At 35.4% G+C, this 25,991-nt stretch overlaps 1 protein-coding gene across 1 annotated transcript in view; it reads right to left on the bottom strand.

Annotated features, from left to right (window-relative positions):
• Positions 1–362: 362 nt before the first annotated feature.
• LOC137923457 (ras-specific guanine nucleotide-releasing factor 1-like) overlaps positions 363–25,991 on the bottom strand; it is a 53,726-nt gene continuing 28,097 nt past the window's right edge. The window contains exons 13-31 of the mRNA XM_068766716.1: positions 25,681–25,782; positions 24,417–24,668; positions 22,892–23,074; positions 21,086–21,153; positions 20,286–20,358; positions 20,190–20,207; positions 19,074–19,330; positions 17,621–17,784; positions 15,125–15,230; positions 13,181–13,251; positions 11,931–12,080; positions 10,720–10,918; positions 9,407–9,504; positions 7,949–8,082; positions 5,171–5,319; positions 4,115–4,194; positions 2,839–2,956; positions 1,763–1,831; positions 363–601 (exon numbers count right to left, since the gene is read on the bottom strand). Of these exons, the coding sequence (XP_068622817.1) occupies positions 395–601; positions 1,763–1,831; positions 2,839–2,956; positions 4,115–4,194; positions 5,171–5,319; positions 7,949–8,082; positions 9,407–9,504; positions 10,720–10,918; positions 11,931–12,080; positions 13,181–13,251; positions 15,125–15,230; positions 17,621–17,784; positions 19,074–19,330; positions 20,190–20,207; positions 20,286–20,358; positions 21,086–21,153; positions 22,892–23,074; positions 24,417–24,668; positions 25,681–25,782 (2,498 nt within the window). The 3' untranslated portion in view covers positions 363–394. The remainder of the gene's footprint in view (positions 602–1,762; positions 1,832–2,838; positions 2,957–4,114; positions 4,195–5,170; positions 5,320–7,948; positions 8,083–9,406; positions 9,505–10,719; positions 10,919–11,930; positions 12,081–13,180; positions 13,252–15,124; positions 15,231–17,620; positions 17,785–19,073; positions 19,331–20,189; positions 20,208–20,285; positions 20,359–21,085; positions 21,154–22,891; positions 23,075–24,416; positions 24,669–25,680; positions 25,783–25,991) is intronic.

Genomic DNA, 25,991 nt, shown 5'->3' with positions numbered 1-25,991 from the left:
GGCTGGAAATGGCCAACGCAAGATCCGTCATGGTGGGTATTGGAGAAGAATAATAACTACTGAAAGAGAAGAAAAAAACCTTGTTCGTGTTTGTAATTTCTCTTCAGATGTGGATACGTTACGAACCCTAGAATTATTTTTAGGAATATATAGACCAGGTAAACTTGATTCAAGTTTCTATTAAAATTCAGTTCTGGAGTCAATTCGATATCATAATTATAAATGGCATAATTATGACTGTTATAGTATTTTACATTGTTATGTTAAACCATATATACCATTTAAAGTTCTTCTGTATTGAAATATCATCATATATATGTCTTGCAGTGAACGTCGATTAGCGGAAATGTTGACATCTTATGTTGAATATAGAATAAATAATCGGATTTGAAGCTTAGCGTTCAGAGCGAAGTGGTGCGAGGGCAGCGAGGGAGGCACGACGACGACGCTGCGCTGCCGGTGATGCAGGAGAAGCTGGTGCAGGGGCTCCGGCTAAACCACCAGCTGATCCACGAGCCGCCCGAGGCTCCAGCTCCAACGATAGAGTGTACTGCCGTTCTTCTGGTATAATCAACGACCGGTCCAACAGGAAGTCGCACACCTGTAACCATACATGTATATTGTACATTACGCGCCAAATTTCTAGTTCATTCTTAATGTTCCAGACAAAAGTACAGTCAGACACTACGGAGATTGCCTTGTAGGCTTTTGGATTTAACTTAGAACATGAGCTTATAGTTTAAACAAAACGCTCTGCTTATGTCCTATACCATATCTTATAGACATGATCAAGTATTGCTCGTGTCAAACTTATACTGAATATGCTTTTCGCAGTGGTACAGTCAGTAACCATGGCGAAAGTTCCCAGAAAGTTCAGATTTAACTACGAATAACTTTTGCAGTTTAAAGAAAAATTTTCCGCTGATTTTTTATTTATTTAGTACTCTTCATTGTACACGCTAGGAAACATTAAAATAGATTCGTAATAATAAAAAAGTACAATGGGCGGCCTTATCACACGAGGCAATGGATTCCAGACAACCATAGTATGGAAATGATAAAAGCATAAATAATGGGTAGTTAACGTGAACAAAACATACATATGTATATAACATATATACTAATAATAAATAAGGTATAATACATATCATATATATACAATATGACCAATAATTATAGTCGATTCAGAATATGCTTCTCGCAATAGTACAGTCAGCAACCATGGCTCAAGTTTCGATTTAGCTTTGACCATCAGTTTGTAGTTTAAAAAAAATACTGTGCTTATATCGTCTATACCATTCACCTTAATAATAATAAATAAGGAAAAGTTATCACAATACCCGGCGCTAAATATTGCACATCGACCTTTGGAAAGAGACAATCGGCTAAAATACAAACAGTCCGATATCTATTAGGAGCTGTTACAACGAGTATTGTTTGCTTCTTTTGGTAATTATTTTTATTCTTTGTATAAAATACACAAATTTTCTATAAGTGGTGACTTTAAGCTGCGGTAAAATATAATAAAAAAAACATGTTCAAATAATGTTTCTTAGGATTGTATATTTGTTAAGAAAATTACAACTGTACATAATAAACACAATTATACATACACCAAAAAATAATGTAATAAAAAAGAATAAAATCGTGTGACAGGGATACCGCTCTACGAAGCCGTAATTAGCCGATTGTCTCTTTCCAAAGGTCGATGTGCAATATTTATTGTCGGGTACTGTAATATAATATTACTATAAAAAATTACCTTAGGTATATGATCTATCTTGTACGGGGTTTGTTGGAAGTTTCTTATCTCACGAATCACGTGCGCTATCTGTGAAAACATGCAAAAAAGGTAAACAATCATATTCTTCGGTCTAGAGTAGATTTTCTTTATTTCGGAAATATTAAATAATAAAGTGTAACTACTCTATATTATATAAATTAACGGGACTCATAAATAGGCTCTAGTTCCACCAGAGAGTAATGTATAGGGCGACATAGCTCGAACAATTGCTAATGGATTCAGGCGTTATTTTGCGGAAGTTCATACTAAGTTAGTAAAGGACCTATATATAGCTTCTTCCGCCAATGCAGTAGTAGTCGTCCAATAACACTACTAATAATAGCACTCTGTGTTTGGCACTAATCGGTGTAACATTATTCCTGAAGATGCCCCGTGGAGGGGTGAAACACGTGTTCAGTGATTTAACGATGGTAGTTGTGTAATTCGCATTGTTTGTCGCATGCGCATTTATCAGCGGGCTGGCGGGCGGCGCACTTTATTGCACGACTACTACTGCGTTGGCAGAAGTAGGTACATATTCCTTTTCTAACGAACAATTGTTAGCTTGAGAGGCACATCGCTCGTGAAGCTGATGACCGTTGGGGGCGAAAGGTTCTTGTGTGGCAACAACAAGCAGGTCGACGCCCCCCCCCCCTCCACTAGGTAAACTGACGACATGATTAAAGTCGCGGGAATTCTCTGGATGAGGACAACACAGGACCGGTCATCGTGGTTATCTTTGGGGTAGGACTATGTATGTCTTGCAGTGGGCATCCATCAGCTGAAAATAAGAAGAAGAAATGACTATGTCAGGCCTACATTTGGTGGACTGGCGACATAGTCAAGGAAGTCGCTGGATACGGAGACCTTTCGGTGAGGCCTATGCCTCCTTTCGCCTATTCTCAGGCTTCATTAATTTATTATCTAAACAGGTAGTAGACTGTGATGTCGAGGAGTGTTTAATCAGAATTAAATAAAGAATTTTCGAATTCCAAATTTGAATTCTATCTGCTCATATAAATGAAGATAGATAAAACGATAATATTTTTTATTACCATTCTCATTTTGGAGAAATTCAGGAGACCGTCGGGGGTGTAGTTGGAGGTCCCCTCCTCGATGAACGAGAGGTCGGAGAGGTACATGCCCAGATACGGTATGCATGGTGGATCACACCTGGGTATAAATAAAAACACAGATTAAAAATATATAGTTAACGTTCCCACCTTCTTCCCTTCACCCCTACCAGTGTTCCACCCCTGTGTTCCCATTACCCCTCCGTTCTGTGAACTCATTTCCGATGAAGCTGTAAAAGCCGCAAGGCTAACAGCACAAACTTCACACGAGACTATAGACTATAGACAGATTAAAAATTAATATTTAAGATTTCGTAACAACGCCATCTATGTTTCTTAAATTCAATTAACAATACTCGAACTCCTTTTTAAAAAAAATCCAATGTTCTATATACTCGTATATATAGTTCAGACATGACCCAGCGGATTGGCAAGTTAAAGTGGCAGTAGGTAAGAAACAGCGCACAAAATAGATGGCAGCTGTGGACCTAGTTTTCTGGAGTGACCAAGACACGGCAAGCGAAAGACATAGAACCATAAGGTGGATATATGATCTCGTTGAGGTTTTCGTAAGACGTTATATGTAGGAAGCATGAACCCAGCTGTAGAAAAAGCTATGGAAGAGCCCTATATCTAGACGTTTTACTGATGTTTAGGAGACTGTTTCCTGGAGTTAAAATCAACTGGACTGCAAAGGACAAACTGAATTTTATGTTTGTTAGTTGATAGAAGTTATGTTGGTCGCCAGCTATTCCCTGTGCGATCTCATCGGTGGAGATTTCCACCTGAAGCTCGCGGGCGACAACGCGGATGTGGCGTTCTCAAGAAGGGCCTAAGTGTGGAACGAGAGTCTCACAGCCCTGAGATAGCAGATGAGCATACGGTAATGCTCTACCGTGGTCATGCTACAGAGAGATAGTTTTCCAGGTTCATTTGTCCTGGAGAATGATTGACGGTGGTTTAGGTGCCGCGAAGGTGCACTCCTGTGAGGGTGTGGACTTATCGACGGAAGGCTATAGGTTCCAGACGTATATACATTTGCTGAGACCAATTCTTGAACTAACCTTATTTACACAACCAATCACAATCCCTGCTTTACAACCAATCACGCGTGTCGTTTGTGTGAGAGCGACGGAAGATGTGTACGACAGAGAAAGGTATATATACGAACGCTTCTAGTTTTGTAGCGCGCAGTATTCTGCGGCTGGTTGTTGTCGCTGCTAGTGAAATGGTGAAGATGATGATTTTAATGGCTCACCTGTGCAGCGCATCCCTCAGGATCCTGAACCTGCATTCCGACGATATGATCGTCTGCATCTTCTCAATTGTCTGTTTGCTCTGAAAAGATATATATTTTTTAAATGTATCATGCTATTAACATTACATCATTTCCGGTGTTTTGTATCAGGACAATTCAAATTCAAATTTCGAATATCTTTATTCAACAGGCATTTTTAATATTTTAACACTATAAGAAGCAGAAAGAAATTACTATCAGCTCTGAATACTTATCTGCTATAAACCGACAACCGACATTGTAACAACTGTCACTGCATAATATGTTATATCATACCGCGTAAATTACACAACCGCCCCGCAAATACGGTTCACTTGTACAGCAAAAATATATTATTAACCCACAAGCGACCAGTGTTGATAATTGCAAAAATTGTAAGAACTTAGAAAAATTCGGTATTTTTTTTTAGTTTCGTTACTGCACGAGGAAGACATTGTGGATAGATTTGAATATTTAATGAAAATTTTTATTCTGTGGTTTGCACGAACTAATCGTGCAAACCACAGAATAAAAATTTTAATTTACATCTGTAGCGTTCGCGCTCTATGTTGCTGGCCAGTACGGCAATAATACTTTTATGTCAAATAATTCTTGCGTGTTAGAATTGAAATTCGAACGCCGATTTGAATTCGAATGTCATCAGTGATACGAACGCTGTCGTTGTGCTAACGTCACTCCTGGCTATCATTTTCCTCGCCATGGAACTAATACGTGCTGAGCTGTCAAAACATTTTACTCTCAAAATTTAAAAAAATGGCGCGTTAGAAAGTGATCAAAATATTGTTATTGAAAACATAATCTCGTAATATTATTAAAATTTTGCTTTAAAATTCTATTATAAAATGATCAGTGTTAAATGCGTTTTATTTATCATATTTATATATTTATTTTTCTCTGAAATAATATTTAACAACGCTCTCTGTAGCGACATCTAGTAATCATTTATTAAACTAAACTCCATCCCATTCTAACAGGGATGGTTGGATAGAGAAAGAAGAAATGACGTCATCAACTTACAGTTTTCGAGACCTTCTCCCATGTCTTCTTCAGTCGGTAGATGGAGGTGTTGGAGAGTGCTGCGCAGATCTGTAGGACTCCGTTGAAGTTGTGCAGACAGCGGGCTATATCCGCTACGGCCGCCCACTTTTCTATTGCAGCTACTCTACCTGTGCGAAGTAATGTTACGTGTCAAGACTCTCCCTTGATCATGACCCTCAGTAAGTGTTTATTTATTGACCCTCCCTTTTTGGGGACCCCACGCCCCTCTCCCACCATATATGGAACAGGGATGCTACAACTTCGGTAAATATTTTTTTTATTTGATACTTTTATTTCTATTCTTTTCTTTCACCCTTCGCAATCTATGCGTTCGCGATGGAATATATTAAATTATCACCTGCTTAATGACTGATTCATCACTAATTTTATAGATATTGGATGAGAAAGAGTATGCTGCGTTGTGAAATATTTCTCTTCTCTTAATGTACCTTTATAATCTGCTCATTTTCATTTTTCTTCTGTGTAGTCATACCTCACAATACTTGCAAGTTGATTTACATACAAAGTGTCTCACAATTCAACGTCAAGCTGAAACTTTGAAATATATATGAATATGAGACGTATTTCAGAATTTTTAAATTTAGTAATAATAAACGATTCACGATTTGTGGAAAAAAAATTTTCTTTTTCGATAAACAAATGCATTAGGATTTACTATATCAAAGGTTCCAAGTTGGCCAATCAAGTTCTTTGACAGTGCGAGACATTTTTCATAATTTGAAATTTTTTGCAAACTGCTATTGAATACGTAATTAAAACACTTAAAAGAATATTTTATTACAAGAATCCTATTTATAGAAATTATTTAAATAAATGTACAAAATACACGCACACGTATACGACAGCCCTCATAATATTTAAAATGCCGGCTTGTTAATTATGATCGGTGTTTGGATTTTCCTATTTTTTTGTATAACAATTATTCACACCAGTAATTTATTTCAGTTTCCCAGGAGCTGACATAGGTTATATAAATTTAAATATTGAAATATTTTGACGATCAATCGGAGCCAAAAATAATCGTTCACAGGGCCATATGCTCGCGAGCCGCAGTTTGACCACCCCTGTACTATGCCTTATTTACAGAAGGTTTACTTACAACTGGAAATAAAAATATGTATACAAATATTTCTAGTCATAGAAATAACACCATTGGGTGTTCATATTTTTAAGGTTAAATTTTTTGTTGTACCTGTATACAGTAATACCCCGCTTTACGCGACCTCGTTATACGCGGTTTCACTATAACGCGAATTGCAGATTTCGCGCTCAAATGCCTCGAATTACGCGAAAGTGTGCGTATAAATATAATGTAGTCATCAACTTCTCTATGGTGTCTTGACCATCTGTCAAACAATTAAAAATAGTCTTGGGTGTTATGAACGCATTTTACAAGAACGTAAACAAAACGTTACCCAAAAGACAATAGATGTATTTTTCCGTAAAATACAAAGAGAATGTATTGCATGAAGTGTTCCTAGAATTAAAGTGATTGATTAAAATGATTTGTATTTTTTTGTAATAATTTTTGACTATTTTTAATCATAAACCTCGTTATACGCGAATCTCAGTTAACGCGATTTTTTTTGGAACCTATCCCTCGCGTAAAGCGGGGTATTACTGTATTGATTTTGAAATAAAACGACGTGCGATCACTTTAAAGGTATATTGGACACTGGTATGTTATATTCTTACGTGGTAGTTATTACGCTGCCGTTATGAAGTACGGACGCGTTTTGCATAACTTGAACACTAAGTAAAAAGTTTATTTAACCTTTTTTAATAACATTAATTTAAAAAAAAATACGTGGCGTCGTTTTAATTGGTACATGACTATTTCCAAACAAATTTAAATGCACCAGGGATGTGCAACCCGCGGCACGTTAAAGATTTTTTATACGGCCCGCCAAGTATTTATAAAATTGAATTTATTTAATTGATTTTCTCTCGACAATATTTTGTTATAAAATTAAAATGGCGGTACATGATAAACCAAAACAATTAATCTATAATAACCACCGATCAAAACAGATTTGTGTAAGATAAGAAAGATGCGTACGCATTATGTACGCCTGTGTCGGTGTAAAATTTCTCATTCAAATTTTCAGGAACGTTCGTTATTCCATTCTTATCCTGTTTATTTTTATTTCGCATTAGCATTTATATATTTTCTTATACTAATGATTATTAAAAATAAAGCAAAAAGTTTTAAAATTTCAATTGGTACGTTGATCAAAAAGGTTGCTAACCTGCTTTATTTAATAAACATGTTTTTACGTTGTGGCAGCTCCGCGCGCATACTCTGTTCGACAGCTACTTTCCGAACGCGTGTTTTATGCGGCACTACCTCTTAAAGTGTGCGAGAGGGACGCCAAATGGAGCGCCTTCATTCGCACATATAAATAGAAGTTATTTTTCGAAATAAAATCTCCACCGAGCACTGATATCCACCGAGCCCTGATGCGAGTTCCGACACTCAAACTTTGTAAAGTTCACGGACCCCTCCGTTCCGTGAACTCAATTCCGATGAAGCTGTAAGAGCCTCAAGGCTAACAGCACCAACATCATACGAGACAATAGACAATAGAAATAAAATCACTCTCTATCGAAACGTCTTTCTTTAGACACGCAAAGCTACTCGTAATTTGGTGACCCAAAACAGCTGCCAGCGCTAAAACGTTAAACAGTATATATCTTTAATAATGAGGTGAATAGTCACATTATGTGGTTTATTACCTGTCAGCGTGTATTTCTTGAGTATCTCGGATATAACCAGGTTGGAGAGATGGTTGAAGTGGCCCGTCATCATAAGAATGTGCGGCGCGCGATCTGCTTTATCCGCTTTTGTCCACGCCTGGCCCAGGAACTCCCTGCAGGAAGCGCATGCTATATTAACTGAAGGCGGTGAATTCATCACCATTGTTTCAGCTGTAGAACGCCTGCCACTGGTCAAAAGGCTCCACCATGGCACGTCTTTTAGATAGGATTGACATATTTACAATTAATACAATGTTTTCATCATATTTTATATTTCAAAACTATATGTATCGCTCCCCACATCGAATATATATAAGTCCGAAAGTGCATTTCAGGAGAGACCAAAAACTAAATATCGGTTATATTTCAAATTTTGGCTACATAAAGTAGAAAAAGTATTTATATGAACATAACTGTATCTTCACTTAGCATGCCGAATAGGAGTGATATCTTTACTTATTTCGAATAATCTTTTCGTTTGTTTATTCAAAAAAAAAGGCGACTTTGCCTATCTCCGCCATTTTTAGTCAGAAAATTATGGAAAAAAATTGACAAGGTGTATTAGAACTCATAGATTGCAAATGTTTAAAAAACCCGATAAAAATGATAATTGCGATTGGCATTTTATTCCGTGGGGAAGGCGATACATATACAAGAATATACACTGCACATAGATATGTATATATATATATATATGTAGGTAAATGCTTAAAAATAAAAATTGTCAATTTAAATTGTCAATTTCTTTTCAAAGTTTATTTTTACACAAATATAACTGCTTTACCGACAGGCGACCGCAATGGATATCATTATAACACCATTATTAACAGCGCCATCTATGAAATGTAAAGGTTAAACAGACACTGTTTTACCGACATTAAATAAGCGCGGCGCATTACCAAATAGAATAATTAAAGAAACTAGTTTCTATACGTAAATATATATGAGAGGGTTCAGTTTTAGCGGGAATATTTAAAAAATTTCTAATGACATCTTAAAAATTTGACAGATGACAGTTGTTGTTTTAATTAGGAGAAGGACCAGTTAAGCAGTTGAACTAATTAAATCTTTAGAAGTAAATTCGAGTGTTTTTCCATTCACCATCATCAAACATCTCTCAGCGACTGAAATTGAACATGATACCGTTGATGTCATAATCTAAAACGAGGTTTTTAATATCGATCCTCATTGGGTTTCAGAGAGCTATGTTCGAAGAGTTCGTTCTATGAGAAGAACAGAAGAATAAAAGTAACGTAGCATGTAGAAGTTCTCGGTGACCTTTAAATTCATTAATATAGTCCACGTGTGTTTTTTTTTTTTTAAAAACAAAGGCTTAATGCGTTTTACGCCCTACCAATTTAATTCCGAGGAATCGGAACTATATACTGGCTATATACACAACAGTGTAAGGTGGTTAAGAAAAAAACACCAACTCACTCGCTGTGAATAGAGCTGAAGATCTGGTAATCCAAATATGTCATTTGCTCAGCGATCTCCAGCGCTGATAGCGTCTCAATGCTCTCCTTTGTTGGAACCTGTACGATAAATCAATCTCGATATAAGGTAAAATAGATATTACTGTCGCTATTGGAACCTGGAAAATCTATCTAAATATACCAGAGTTCCCCAAACTTTATTGTGTCGAAGACCCCTTGCCATGTTTTTCCGTGTTGGGTAGACCCCCTACTTACCTGATATTGATTTCCTGTAAATTTCTAATTGTAGTGAAGTTTAGTGTTAAAAACTTAAAGTAAAAACACATGTTAATTTACACATTTATTAATGGAGTTTAAATTAAAACTACTCAAAATAAAATTTTGTATCTGTTATGTAAAATATACGTAACATTAAATAGACATAAAATAAATTATAGATAAAATAACTTAAGCAATAAGTCAATATTTTTAGTGAGAAGACATAAAACGAATACCAACATCCTACAACTTACACAATTTTATAAACATATATAATAATTTTTTTACTTGATAGGTACTTTTATAAACAATGTAAATGTTTTGATATTATAAGATAGTACGATGTAAGTAAATAGGTACTATCAGTGTATGTGTTGAGATCCACTATCGTCGACCTCCATTTTAATTTCATGGACCCCCAAATGTTTTTTTTTGCTGACGTAGACCTATTGCAGGTTGTCATAGACCTCTAGGGGTTGATATAGACCACTTTGGGAATCACTGAAATATACAGCGTGTTTGGTTATCCGCTTGAATGCTACGCGACGCAAAACCGCGATGCAGCGCTTTTGCGCTGCAAGTTTAAGTGTGTCTATTGCTTTGTCGAAGTGAACCTAGTGTGACCTCACGTACACTTTGTAAGACGAGTCCTTTTAAAATACTTTTTATTATTTTATATGTTATTTTTTAAAAAATAACCACGTCACGTGATTTTTGTTGCCGTTGATACACTGAAGTTTTTTGCTGACAAGTGAGAAATATTTTTTTTAACCCTTGTCTTTGTAGCTTTGCAACAACCATTATATATACAAACTTTAGGAGATGTATATTTAACTCTTAATAACCTAGAGTTTTAATTTTGATACCAATCTTTTAAACCGAATGTTTACATTACTATTAGTTTTTTTTGTAGGTTGGCTGTACGTATTTTACAGTTGCATAATATTCTTTCCAACGAAATTAAAAAAAAATCTATTTTTCCCTTCATCTAGACCCTCAAGCAAACACATTAATATTAAAAAAAAAACACTAAGGGTTAAAAAGTGATTGAAATACCGGCGGCGGGGCGAAGATGGCTTTTAGGTCGATGGCCCTGTCAGGAGCTCGTTCCAGGAGACGGAGCAGCTGTGCAGCTGCTTTGTGTTCCGCGGGCAGCAGTCCTGGGCTGCCCTCTATCTCCTTCAGGAAGTCCATGGTCAGCCCTCGAAGACGCTCGTCGGACCAGAAGTCGGAAGAATGCTTCGATATCCAATGCCTAACGAAAAATGTTCAACAAATACATAAAAGTTTCTAATTTTTTTTATCCATACTACAATGTTACTAAGGGCTAATTTTTTCTATCAGCCTATTTGGCAAATATGAGATGTTACTGATATATTTATAAAAAACGTATACCATAGTTATAAATCCAAAAATATAATTAAATTAAACCACTTAAAATTACAGTGTGTTATTTATATTATTTATTCGATTTAGCAATAAATATTTTAATTTGATCTTTGATATAAAATTCACTAATTTTCTATGAAATATTTTATTAAAATTATTTTTCATTTTGAAAATAATAAATAGTCAATAATAAATATATAACATTAATAATTCAATTATATTTAGTATTTATTATTTTAAATACTTATATTTTAATTTACATCAATAAACATTACATACGAATAGATAACCTCAAATATATTACATTTGACGTAACAAAAACAAAATGGCGCCGCGCTGACTTTGTTTGTCATTTGTTTAATTTGTGTAAATTATGTGAATATGGCTAATTATTCTCCATTTATATATTAATTTTATACTTTTTTTTTATAATTCTTAAATAAATAAAAAAAATACATGACGGATTGCGTGGTTTTTATAAGCCGTGGGTTTGTCGGAACCCTTTGTTCCCGCTGAATTTTGTAAATATATGTATTCCATCTGGAACAGCTATTTGATATACTTGACATAGTGTTTTGCTTCAGTAAAGATAGATACGGTACAATACAATATATAGGGTGGGCCATAAATTTTTGCACTTTTGAAACATGTGTACAAATAAAAGTACAAATGCTATTTTGTTTATGATTTATTTACCGTAATTATCATTTATTAAAATTAATTTTTTAAAAATTACATTGTCGAGATGTGTTCCGTCTCGCCGTTGGCACCCGCGCGCCCCTTACTCTCACGGTTTTGGAGAAATCAAGTGTTGCTATTTGCAAAAATTTTTGGCCCTCCCTATACAATGTTTCGAAACCTTTAGGTTATTTTCTTACCGCAATACATTAAGTACTCTCATGGTAGCGGCCGTTGATATGACAGAGTCGCGACGGTTGTGAGGTGGAGAAGTCGGTGGTGGAGATCGAGGGTTTGATGATGCTGATGTAGCAACAGCAAACGCAACTGCAGCCGTCGATGTACTGCTCCTATACAAAACATACATACATTACGCTTTTGCAGAGGAGATTAAACAAATACACCTTACTGTAGATAATTAAATTTTTATTTAACTGTATTTTTTTTTACCTTAGATATATGAAATTAAGTAATGTGAAAGAGTAATGAAATATAGAATTAAAAAAGATAAAAGATTCAAAGACGAAGATATAGATAAAGGTAAAACATGCAGAGAGGAAACATTTAAATGTGTTAAAGATAACAAAAACTACGTGAGATAAAAGAAGATAAAGTGAAGAATAAGTAGGAAACGTATAGAAGATTTAGGCATGCAAAAAATGTGATAGAGTAATTTTGAAATTTTAGATTTTAAGCCAATTGATTAACGCAAAAATTTTAATAAAGATATCTTTGAAAATTTGGTGCAATCTACTTTGATTTGAAATAGAAGAAAAATTTTTTAAATCACTAATTACTGAAGCGAATGATAGTAAATCTGTGTTTAATAATTTTGAAAGCTGTGCCTCTTTGTGTTTGATGAATATAAATAACAAATTTTACCCTATAAATAAAGGTCAAGATGTATATAAATGAAACCAAACCATCATAAAGTTTCTTTACAATATTATTATGAAACTCGTCATAAATTAACAAAGTGGAGGACCCTGTATTTTGGTTACGATCTTTTCAGGAGGCAATTTTGTATAAAGGGTTAAATACGTTCTATATTAAGCATAACATTGTCCAAATAATCCACTACGGCGGTTCTACAAGGACTTCTACAATTTTTACCTTGACCGCACACTTACCAAATCAGGTCTTTTCCGAAGCTGTTGAACGAATTTTAAACATATTAAATCATACAAAGATATCCTATAGATCTTTTAAGTTAAACTATATATATCTAATCAAAATCCTATGTTTGATAAATTTATATGGAACATCATGCAAAAGCATTTGTCCAAAAGATTGATAAAGAAATTTTATTAGAGTTAATAAAAAAAAACTACATGCCAGAACATAGAAAATTGTTATCACCCGATTTGTGCTAAAGTGATCAATAGATATCATAATTATTTAATCGATTATACAGACAAGTATGTCACAGATATATTTACATCAATTTTACCTTCTATGCGACTGTCTGAATGATGTTATCACTACTCCTGCTTTTGGTTGGTTGGTTTCGCGACGGTAAGTCTGGAATAAATCAACTTAATTAACATTTAAACATAATTAATCTTTTCTATCTTAATTAATTTTAGCTATAGTTATTAATCAGTATATTCTTAAAGAGTAAATTTATAGATACACCGACAAAGAATAGCAGATGTGCAAATTAAAATTACAGTAAGGTAATATAACTTCACAAAACTAATAGCAGTTGTTTGGCTGTGGATTTGAGATCACTGAATAAAAGCATAGTTTTGGATATATATAAATTCTTCGTTCATATTTCTTAAGCTATATTATTATTCTTTTATCTTTCATCACAATATAATTTATTCTCATCATCTTTAGCATTCCTTCCGTTCAGTGTGTTTCTTATTTTATCATCACTAGACTTATTTTATAGATTAATTTCCACCTCTTATAACTGTCACGAAACACGAGTTACAGAACCCTCTATACAATAAACACAGAACTTAGGATCAAGAACACGCGTGACCTTGAAATTATGTATAGATTTTTGTGTACGGTTCTCGGAAATTCTAACCGACTACTATCTCGAACTTACTAGAATCTTACCTGTAGTATAAATAGGTGTACTCCCCATGTCGACAGTTCAGTGTTGTTTTTTAAGTTATAAGATTAAGATCTACGATCAGTGATATAAAGTGACTAGTCAAGTTATTTGAACAGTGATTTCTTAAGCGATTCGGAAGCGTAGTTTGGACTGAGCGAAAGTATACTTTGTGTTAAAATATATTGACCATATGATTTGTGAATAAAGGACTCCTTGTGAACTAGTGGTGTTTCATACCGCGTCAAAACCAACAGTACGTAACATAACTTTACAATGACATTTATGTATTTAATTCTAATTTTATATGCATTCTTTTTTCTTACCCGACCTTTTTCAATTTATGTCCTAATTTATTCATTTTGTACTGAATTATCTTCCTCTAGGAGGCAATGTTATCTCTATTCGCTTCCGTATCTCTATCTCGGAGACAGTGAAAGTCCTCCAAATATGAAACTGTCGATCACCAGGTGCATCACGATCTGGTCCAATGCACTGGTATATATCTCAGCGAATCTCCCGTGCCCCGTGTACATCTGAACCAAAATCGTGTTCAACTTGATTCTGCGCAATGGGAAAAGGCGATCGGAAAAAATATCCACGTTGTGGATGCGTGCCTTTCAAATACCTCCTGGTCTATTTGTAAAGTGACTCTAACCTAAGCTGACGGTTTACAAACGGAACGTGGCATCTCACGTACTCTGGTCGTCTTTTACTCTTGAGGACCGTGTCCTTGGTCTGTTATTGTCTTTGGTGGACGTTGGATATCAGCCATCTCCTACCAGTCCTATTGAAAACCTGTTGGATATATGGGAACTCCTATGTGGACATAAAATATATGGACCTGGAGGTAGTGGTTCGTTTATGATTGCGTAAAATAAATTAAAGTCATGTGCTTTTTAATAATCTAATATATAAAATTCTCGTGTCACGGTGTTCGAACTTGAACTCCTCTGAAACGGCTCGACCGATTTTTGCCAAATTTTATATGCGTATTCAGTAGGTCTTAGAATCGGCTACTATCTATTTTCCATACCCCTATGTGATAAGGGTGGTCCACTCCTAAATTTTTTTAATTTATTTTTTAGACAATTTTTTTGGTTTTCATTTTATTATGATACAGCATACAAAAATACATACAACCCTAAATTCTCACCCCTCTACGATCAACAATTATTTTTTATTTGTTAATTAAAAACTTTTTTTTTTGCAAAACAACGTTTGCGGGATCAGCTAGTATAAATGTAAAATAGAAAGCCGATGTAACTAAAAATGCTATGAAGAAAATAGAATTGATTATTTATAAAAAGTTATGTATCATTGACTTACTTGTGCCATTTGAGACACTTGAGAAGTCACCGAAGATCGGGGTTCCGAACCGCCCCAGTAGCGACGTCGTTCGCTGTTTATTGATGAACTGGTGCATCTTCTTTCACTATGGCATAAATAATATGGTTTTTTATATACTCAAGGTCATGGGAAGTCTCTGGATGCTAGCAGCTGAAGACCGTTGATCACAGCGTTTATCTGACGTGATAAAGACTGTGCTGGTGAACTGATGGTTGATGAAAAATGTTGGAAGTCGAGATATGAGGGTAACAGAGAGCCGTGTGATGGAAAGTATTGACCTCAATTGATTACTATGAACTTACATCGAGCATAAACACAAAGGTGATGAAAGTGAAAATGAAGCTATAGTATATAGGTCTAAGGTATTCTTTGCATGTCGTAAGCGGCGTCTAAAATGACATCTGGTTTGTAGAGGTTGAGGCCGAGAACCCATGAAGGACAGCAACGCGAAGTAATCTCGTGTTGCTGCAGTACACCAAGGATTGGGGGGAGGCATAGCTTCCTCCAGTACTGAGGGGCAGCTGCGTGTTTTGTGCAAGATCCGGCGGCCCCTCTAAAGGTACTGAAGACGACCACCGATGGGGTTTTAGAAGGTAGGAATCCCACATAACCCTGTGCTTCTCCCACAGGGCAGAGTACTATCCATCCATCCTGAGAATTCCTCCCCCCCAGTACCAAACATGAGATCAGTGGCAGTGGACACACCAAATAGGTGGCGGCTGGGATATAAAGTTGCTGGAGTGACCACGAAACATTAAGACCAAATAAGATGTCCATACACAAAATGGACAGACGATCCTGTGAAGATCGTCGAAAGATACTGAATGAGATACAATAAATCGGTTTCGTAAGAGGCCTGTTACGACTCACGTACTTGAGTTTTTACTCACAATATATATTCTTCGACGCTATGTCAATATCAACTATTTTCTTATTATATGTTATAAAATGATTTCTGAATCTGTTTATTTTTCGTTTTTCTATTGAATTAGACCAGTGATTCCCAAAGTGGTCTATATCGACCTCTAGGGGTCTATGACAACCTGCAAGAAATGAAAATGGGGGTCCACGATAGTGGATCTCAACACATTCACTGATAGTACCTATTTACTTATATCATACTATCTTATAATATCAAAATATTTACATCATTTATAAAAGTATCTATGAAGTAAAAAAATTAATGCTTATGTTATTTTATTTATAGTTTATTTTATGTTTATTTAATGTTACGTATATTTTACATAACAGATACAAAATTTTATTTTGAGTAGTTTTAATTTAAATTCAATTAATAAATGTATAAATTAACATGTGTTTTTACTTTAAGTTTTTAACACTAAGCTTCACTACAGTTAGAAATTTACAGGAAATCAATATCAGGTAAGTAGGAGGTCTACCCAACTCGGAATAACATGGCAAGGTCTACGACACAAAAAAGTTTGGGGAACTCTGAATTAGACTATATATAGTCTTGTGGGCTGCTATAGCTTAGTTGAAATGAGATCGCGGCAAAAAAGTGAACCGCGAGCTATAAGATAAGAAACCTGTTCTTTGCATAGTTCACCAAAAACATCTCCAAGAAGATCACCTATACCCGTGTAGGTAGATAGTGTTGTTGGATTCTTCCTAAGGCCGGAAGGTCTTGAGATAGTAACAATATGAAGTCCGAAGTAGAAGTTTTCATTCATTCGATCTTTGTCCATATTTATACATACGTAAATGAACAATTATATTTCTGTGGAATTCCCCTTTTCGATGCACCGATGACGATGACATAATGTTGCCTATACAGTGTAATGGATGTACGTGTGGAAAGGAAGCCAGGAGTACTCGGCGGGATTAGTGAACCTCTCTTCTGACTCGAAGAGTTTATTTTTAATATAAATTACCACTATTCTTTTATATATTTAATGGAATCAGGCGTTATCTTGAGGAAGTCCATTCTTAGTAAAAAAAGGACCAATATTTAGCCACTTCCGCACATGCAGTGGTAGTCGTGCAACAATGTGCACCGCCCGCCAGTCCTGCTGATAAACGCGTATGCAGCAAACAATGCGAATTACTCAACTGCCACCGTCAAATCACTCAACACGTGTTTCACCCCACGGTGCATCTTCAGGAGTTATGTTACACCGATTAGTGCACACAAATTCCTTCTAATAAGTTGTAAGTGTATATCCTTCTACCAAGGACTTCTGCAAGGTAACGCCTGATTCAATAAAATAATTAATTTTAATATTAAACTATATTATCATTATGTTAATCATTATTTGTAAAACCATTGATTTCAGAGTCAAGCATATATATAGTTTGTAGTTTTTATATCTACACTCACACAAACACTCTGTGTTGCACGACTACCACTGCATGTGCGGAAGTGGCTAAATATTGGTCTTTTTCTTACTATTCTTTCAACTCAAAGGTTCTATGATTTAGTTTGGGTATTAGATCTTGTTGTGGAACTGTTTATACCTGACGGAGCGACGAGGCGCTCGAGCTGCTCCTGAGTCGGATGCCCGTCGGGGCTCCGCTGCCGATGGCGGCGCCTCCCTGGCGCCATCCGAACGCCGCCGGGCCTCTACTGCCGCTCCGGACACCTGAAGCCGGCGAGGGCTCTCCGACATGGTGCGCGCGCGCTATGTATAACACTCATTATAGAAACTGGTGATGTAAAAGCCATAAAGGGATAAATTTTAACATTGTATACAGGGGCATTCGTTATAGGTGTAATTAACGCCGGAGCTTATCAGCAACAACTCTCATATAAAACCAACAAGAGTATCATTTTGTTTATTTCATGATATTACTTCTTCTATGCTTTTACAATGCTTTGTTAGGGTTATTATAATCTCCCTCGGAGTATTTCTCCGGCATCATAAGCACGTCACACTTTTTTAGACTTTCTATCCTACGTATAGATTTTTAATTCAAATTAAATTTTATTCTTTATTCAAAATACGTTAGATTTCATATCTTATTGCTATAAATTTAAATCTATCATTTGATCGAATGACATTTGATTCAGACTTTAGAAGAACAGGCTAAATAAACTCGGCGGAATTGTATTTTGTTTTTAAATATTATAGAACTATATGTTTAATTAACATTGTAATACTCTTAAATCTTCTTTAAAGTAATTTACCGTGTAAAATCTTACAATATTTTTAAAAATAAAATCAATTTAGTTTTTCTCTTTACTCCTTTCTCCCACTTCACCTACCTATTTAACATTTTAATTCCAGTTCATAGCCACTACACACTAAAAAACACTTCGCTCCTCTAGCAATTGTCTACAAAGATGTTATCTCTGTCACACGAAATACAACGACTGACTAAACGTCACATAGGTGGTGTGGGACAGAGATAGTGCTCTACGAAGCCGAAATTAGCCGATTGTCTCTTTCCAAAGGTCGATACGCAGTATTTATCGCCGGGTATTGTTGTTTATTTTGTACTGTTGTAATTTTCCTAAATAATTAAATACGTAAACACAATACGAAATTGTTTTTTTTGTTTTATTTTACCCCGATTTAAAGTCACCACTTATAGAAAAATGGGTGTATTTTATACAAATAACAAAAACAATTGTCAAAAGAAGCAAATGATACTTGTTTCAACAGCTCCTGATAGATACTGGACTGTTTGTATACCGTGCGAAAGAGATAACGCTCTACGAAGCCGAAATTAGCCGATTGTCTCTTTCCAAAGGTCGATGTGCAATATTTATCGCCGGGTTACTGCAATTGTAGTAAGTAGTTGTCATTAATATATTTATTAGTTTATTAATTTCCTTTTCAATTTGATTTTTTTTTCACCTACTCTCTTAGTTTATGTCTAAATATCTTCGGCAATAAGTTCGCTGTCATACATAATTTGTAAAAGAAGTGTTTTAAATAAATAAATAAATAGTTTATAGTGTGTGTACCTCTGAAAACCTCTGCGATATTTTAAACTTCTCATCTGGTTTAGGTTTGTTCTTCTCCTGTTCCTCTTCCTTGTACTTTATATCTTCATCGCTCTGGTCGACAAGTTCGATGCTTTCGTCCTTCGTGATGGCGGCTGCGTTGTCGTTATCTTTTGTTGGTGAAACCTTTTCAGTTTTAGTGGAGGCTTCATCTGGACTTGCTTTTTTTGGGCTGCCGACTAGGGTCACTGAACTTAACGCACCAGGGGACGATGGTGATGTACCTTTTTAAACAGTCGAGAAATCAAAATGGAAAGATGTAATTATTTTGAGCATTCTTGTGTATTTATAATTTAAAAATGGATCATTAATATTAAATTACTACATACTCTGTAATAATCTGTGAATGAGTGGTTTACTTCAGGGGTAAGCAACCTTTTTAATTAACGGTGCAATTTTAATTTTAAATTTTTTTTTTTGGACGGTTTCATATAACGTTACACTTGTTAATAATTTACAAAACTATTTATTAATAAACAGTATAAGAGAGTTTACAAATTTTAATTGCAAAATAATAATAAACGAGATAAGAACGCAAAAAAGAAATTTTCAATATTCAAATGATATTCCAACTTTTGATAAACAGACGCTTGGCAAATATCATACAGTCCTACCAACCTAAGGAAACAAAATTACAGTACCCGGCGATAAGTATTGCTCATCGACCTTTGGAAAGAGACAATCGGGTAATTTCGGCTTCGTAGAGCGTTATCTCTGTCGCACGACATACAGACAGTCCTATATCTAAATAAAAAAATTATAATTCTAATTCTCAGCTACTTCCATTTCACCATATTAATTTTATTTTTATTGCAATGTCTCATTTTATCAATAGGTATAATTGTGTTTATTATGTTCAGTTATAATTATCCTAAATAATTAAATACGTAAACATAATATGAACATGTTTTTCTATTTTATTTTACCCCAACCTAAAGCCATCATTTATAAAAAAAATATGTCTTATACAAAGAATAAAAATAATTACCAAAAGAAGCAAATAATACTTGTTGTAACAGCTCCTAATAGATACCGGACTGTTTGTATTTCGTGCGACAGAGATAACGCTCTACGAAGCCGAAATTACCCGATTGTCTCTTTCCAAAGATCGATGTACAATATTTATCGCCGGGTATAACGAATACATTCGAAATACGAAAGGTATTTAGTTACCTTTAAGCGTTTCATTACTGGACGATGTGGCCATTATCTTCGGTATTGTCAAATGACTGTTGTCCTCTTCCACCTATATGAGATAGCACGGGACAGAAGATAATACAACTTAGAAAAAATTTACAAGATTACACCAATACCTCACTTTGCGTCGTGATTACGTTCCAAAAAAACACGACGCAAATCGAAACGCCGCAAAGTGAATTAAGATTTTCTATAGCAAACCATGTAAAGATCGAAGATAGGTTCCAGGATCGCGAAAATACTACTTTTTAAAAAGAAAATTGAACATAGTAAACATTTAAAAAACAAAAATAATATAACTCTGCCAATAAATAAATTGGAATAATAATTACCTTTTTTGTAACCAGAAACTACACGTAAATTTTATATAAATTTCATATTTTCTTTAAAAAAAAACACAACACACTACGTAATTGAAACTGAACTCCAAAATTACCAAAACAAAGTGAAAATAAAACTGTATTCAAATTGCGTCGATTTTTTGGTTAGAAAGGGAATCTCCGAGTTTTGATGACTTGGCGCAATTAGACACAAAAGTGATGCCATCTTTTAGAAAAAATAGAAAATTAAAAAAAATTAAAGACTCGAACCGAAAACAACGCAACCTCGAAAATCTAACGACGCACAGTGAAAATTAGTACTAATTAGGCAGCGACGCAACTTTGAAAAAACGCAAAACGAAACGACGCAAAGCGAGGTATTGGTGTATATTTTTTAATTATTTTTTTTAAAAGAATGTAAATGGAATTATATATATTGGAATATCTTTACCCTACCTTGCTAACAGTAGAGGTACGTCTAGACGGTGCCATTAGGTATGGAGACAGTTTATCATCATCTTCACCTGCGAAAGAAGTACAATTTGTTTCGACAATGAATGACCCAAGTAATTTCGGTTTAGAACAATTGAAACGACCTTACTTTTCCTCGAAGCCCTCCAAAATCTCGACTGCCAATCCCGATCGCTGTATTCTGAGCCATAACCTGGAAACCAAATTGTTTTTCTATCCCGTAAAAATAATGAAAAATAACATTAATCTGTTTTGCTCTATCTTACACCCTGTTCTTCGCTTAACCTTATATCCTACTGTCTCGCTTTAACTTACCGTATTAGTTTAATTTTCAATTATCGAATATTTTATCTCCTTCTTCTTCTACTTATTTTCAGCCACTCACACAACTCTCTGGGTATTAAAGATAGAGAGACAAGACTATGAGGCGTTATAGTCGCATTAGAAAGTACATCGAGTATATTTTACGTAGACAAAGTATCTTCTTCTTTTCAGCTAATAGATGCCCACTGCAAGAAGTAGGTTTCCACCATAGATCGCCACCAGGATAGGTCCTGCGCTGCTCGCATCCAGCGACTTTCTGCGACCTTAATTATGTCGTGGGTCCAACTAGTGGGGGGGGGGGGCATGCCCACGCGTTTATAGGCTTGTGGTCGCCAAGTGAAGACCTTTTGGTCCCTACCGCCTTCAGTTGCATGAGTGTCACGCCCACAAACATTTCAGAAGAGCAATTCTTCAAGCTACTGTCTGAGGATCTCCTCATTTCTCATTCGATCTCGCAGAGAAACTCCGAGAAAAGCCTTCTCTATATATTTCTTAACATATACTAGTTAAGTACATTACTTTGCCTATACGGGAACAGGTATACAATGAGCAGTGTGAAATACATGGATTTTAACAATATCGCAAACTTTTATCATGTTATGGTGTAACCAAGTTAAATGATTTATGAATAAAATAAAAATAATTATGATCATTTCCGGAAGTATATTAAAGTCATGTCAATGTCCGGAGGTATATTTATGCCATGACCATGGGGGTGATATTTTTGACTTGTCCATGTTCGGAGGCATATTAAAGTTATGTCCATTTTCGGGCGTATATTACAATCACGTCCATGTCCGGAGGCATATAAAAGTCATGTCAATGTTTGGAGTCATATTAAAATGACCATGAGGAGGCATATTTTTGACACGTCCATGTTCGGAGGCATATTAAAGTTATGTCCATTTCCAGAAGTATATTAAAGTCATGTCAATGTCCGGAGGTATATTTATGCCATGACCATGGGGGTGATATTTTTGACATGTCCATGTCCGGGGGAAAATTAAGGAAATCTCCATGTCCGGAGGTATATCAAACTTATGTCCATGCCCTTAGATATTTTTGTCATATCAATGTCTAGAGGCATATTAACCTCATGTTTATGTCCGGAGGCATATTTGATGTTATGACATGTCCATATGACATTTTTATGGTCATAGGTTCATGCCATTATTTGGACTTAATTAATAAAGAATTAATATTGTCGTATTTCGAGGTCCGGTTCTAAAAATAATAAAATCAGGTAAAGAGTACACAAAGCAAAATGTCCACCATTACACAATGTGTAACAAATGTAGGTAAATCAATGAATATTAAATAATTCAAAATTTATTACTATCGGAGATAAAACTCTCGACTTCAAAATTCAACCGTATGCTCTTAAACAAAAGTTCGAATTTAGAGTATCCTCAAACTGAAACATTATACAAAAGAAGGATGAAAAAGGATATATAAATCCTGTATTACCTGACACAGAACTTGCGCCACTAGTCTTGCGTGTGGCGTCTGGAGGTGGTGCAAGTTCCATCTCCTGCTGCGACTGCTCGTAGAACACCTGCTTCAGGGCTTCCAGCACCGTCACGCCGTCCGTGAACACTCGGTATGTCAGCAAGAATGTGTTCAGGTAGTCCACCGACAGGAATCTTAAGTCTGAAGGTTTGGGATTATTTTATTAACCCTTTCCACTCCAATGTCGAGTTTCACTCGACACTGATTTTGTTCTACAAGCTCCACTGTCGAGTGATACTCGACATGGTGTAATACTTCTTTATGCGGAAAATTTTAAAACAGGAAAGATTTTTATTACTAAAATTTGAATCACGAATGAACGAAACATATTCTAAAATCGCAAGATACTATAATTCAATTAAATTTTATCGATGCTACATAACAGCCTTGGAGTGGAAAGGGTTAATACTTGTTTCTGTTTAAGGCGAAGGTTGTCTTTTCGAAGGTTTCGAGGGAAGACGACCAAGTGATATTAAACCCTTCGTAATATGGTTTTAAACAGTAATCTTACTAGTTTACATCGAAGGTTGTATTTAAGATAAAACAAGGAAGAATTGAAACACTAAGTGTTGTGTGTTTTCACACCTGCCACCTTGCCACACTGAAGGTTTTGGGAGAAACCTACAGAAATGTAGATTTCTGGACTTCAACAATCAGGCTTTTTATGGCCCCATGGGCTTGTCGTTCCCCCTATTTTAAAGCTATAACAGGAACTCTTTGTGCAATAATTTTTCCATTTTAATTTTTATTAGGATTCTCTCGTCACGTTCACGTCGTCCATCACGATTTCTTCCTTTCTATTCACTTTCTTCTTCTACCTTATCTTTTCTTTCATTCACAGTTCTTATACACTTCGTCTCTCTTTCTTCGCCACATTTTTAGTTCTACAATTTTTTGCCTTTAATGTTACATTTTTTTTCTTATCTCTGTTTCTATTCGTATCACTATTTTAGTTCAACTTTATGGCTTTATATTTACTTTAATTTATGTTCGAGTCTTTTTTAGTTTCAATTTTTATTTATGATTTCATTAATCAACCAAAATCAATGAGATTTGGGTCTAAGGGGAGATGAATAAAGCACTAAGTGGTCTCCTAGTGTCACGGGATACTGAAGACCCACATACAAGGAAATGAGTTCTGGACTAAAAATTGAGGGTTCTTGTCGTTTCTGAAGTAAAGACCATGGAGTATCAAGTATTGTATTCCTGGATAGAGAGACAATAAATTAAGATCATCGGAGCATACTGGATACATCCAATCATTTTGGTCCTATTGAAAATTATTGTTATTCCTTGTATACGATTTTATTATTCCACATCTTCAATATTAAAGTCGGGAAGATTTCCGTATATATATGAATGGTGAGACTTCTCAATAACACTATTAGGGCCTTGCTTGTGACAGTCTCGTCGTGACCTAGGGTGGATTACGTCCAACAGTAGATGTCCTGTAGGACATGATTATGTGTATATATGTGATTACCAGTGAGCCGCTGCAACAAGCGCTGGGGGGTGGCAGATCTGATTTGCGGAACTTTGCAGGAGTTGAGGGTCCTGCTGAAACGGATGTCCACGTCGTCGGTGAAGAGCGCGCGGTCCGAGCGACATGCTGGAAGGCTTGCAGATGCAGCACCACAGGAACCGCACGCTCGAAGCAACTCCGTCAGGGCTGCGCTCTCCATACACTGCGCAAGCTCGCTGGTCCACGCCGCCTTCTCTTCCAGGGTTGCCGCCACTAACGTAACAAAACAAATATAATAATTTGTAAAATATGTATATATATATATATATACATACATATATATACATATATCACTACTTTGTAGTTCCGTCTGGCGTCGACAGATGGCGCTAGTTGTTCGTAAACGTATAAAAGGGGCACCGCGGGATAAAATTGATATTGATAAAGAAGACTCGACAACGAGACGACATGTATGTATAACTATATAATTAATCAACCCTGTTTTGTATAGCACCGATTGCATTAGTAATTATAAATTCTCTTCAGTCAACTGCAACTGTTGAAAAACAAATGTGAACGACATTGTGGAGCGGATTGGAAACAAAACAGAGTAAATTATTTAATATTTTTTAACATATATCCTCTTATCTAATTGTTAAATTTGGGTTTAAATGTCAAAACCAACACGCTAGGATTATATATTAATCACATATCCCAACTATATAATTTTTATAAATCATATTTTTAACTACACGGATATATAATTCAATTTTTAGTTTATTACAATGTTGTAATAAAACGCACGTGTTGCTTGCACTTCGAAGTTTGGAAAGAGACAATTGACGAATTGCGGTTTCGTAGAGCACTATCTCTGTTCCACACTACCTATGTGACGTTTTATTAGTCGTATTTCGTGTGACAGAGATAACGCTCAACGGAGCCGAAATTAGCCGATTGTCTCTTTCCAAAGGTCGATGTGCAACATTTATCACCGGATACAGTACATTGGTTGAAGACTTGTTATTTTATTAGATTAGATCGTAGCTATTACAGTTGTTTTTTATAAATTACAATAATAATATGCAGATTGTAAATTAATTTAGAAAAAGTTTGTTCTACCAATTACAAGACACAAAATACAAACATACAAAAATTTGTTTTATACTGCACTCGAAGCTTGAAGCGACCTCTTCTATCTTTCCACACCTATTACAAATTATTAAATATAAGAAATCCTTACAGTCATAATCCATATGCGATATAATACATAAAAACCTAGTCTTACCTAAATGAGCGCATATCTGTTCTCCCTTTACTTCTACCAGTATCTTGAAGTCTTTACCCTGGTACGGGTCACCACCAGGAGATGAACATACCGAAGTTGAATCTGTGATCACATATAACATATAACTTCTTTATCTATAAAACTAAGGATAAATAAATTTTAATACTACCCTACAAATTTTGTAGACATTTGTTATGGTTTCGTGTTCAAATCACGTCGGGGTTACCAGTTGTGGAGTTTAACATGTTAGGTAGGCAATGTTAGAGACAACACCTAGAAAGCTGGAGCACAAAAATTAAAACGCTTGGATG

Source organism: Battus philenor, unplaced genomic scaffold (genome assembly GCF_028537555.1).
Source record: "Battus philenor isolate CCGP_79_NKW_IND1 unplaced genomic scaffold, ilBatPhil1.0.hap1 SCAF_21, whole genome shotgun sequence".
In the NCBI taxonomy this organism is placed as follows: Eukaryota; Metazoa; Arthropoda; class Insecta; order Lepidoptera; family Papilionidae; genus Battus; species Battus philenor.
Note: the sequence above shows the minus strand (reverse complement) of the source record. Positions and strands in the feature narration are given on the sequence as shown.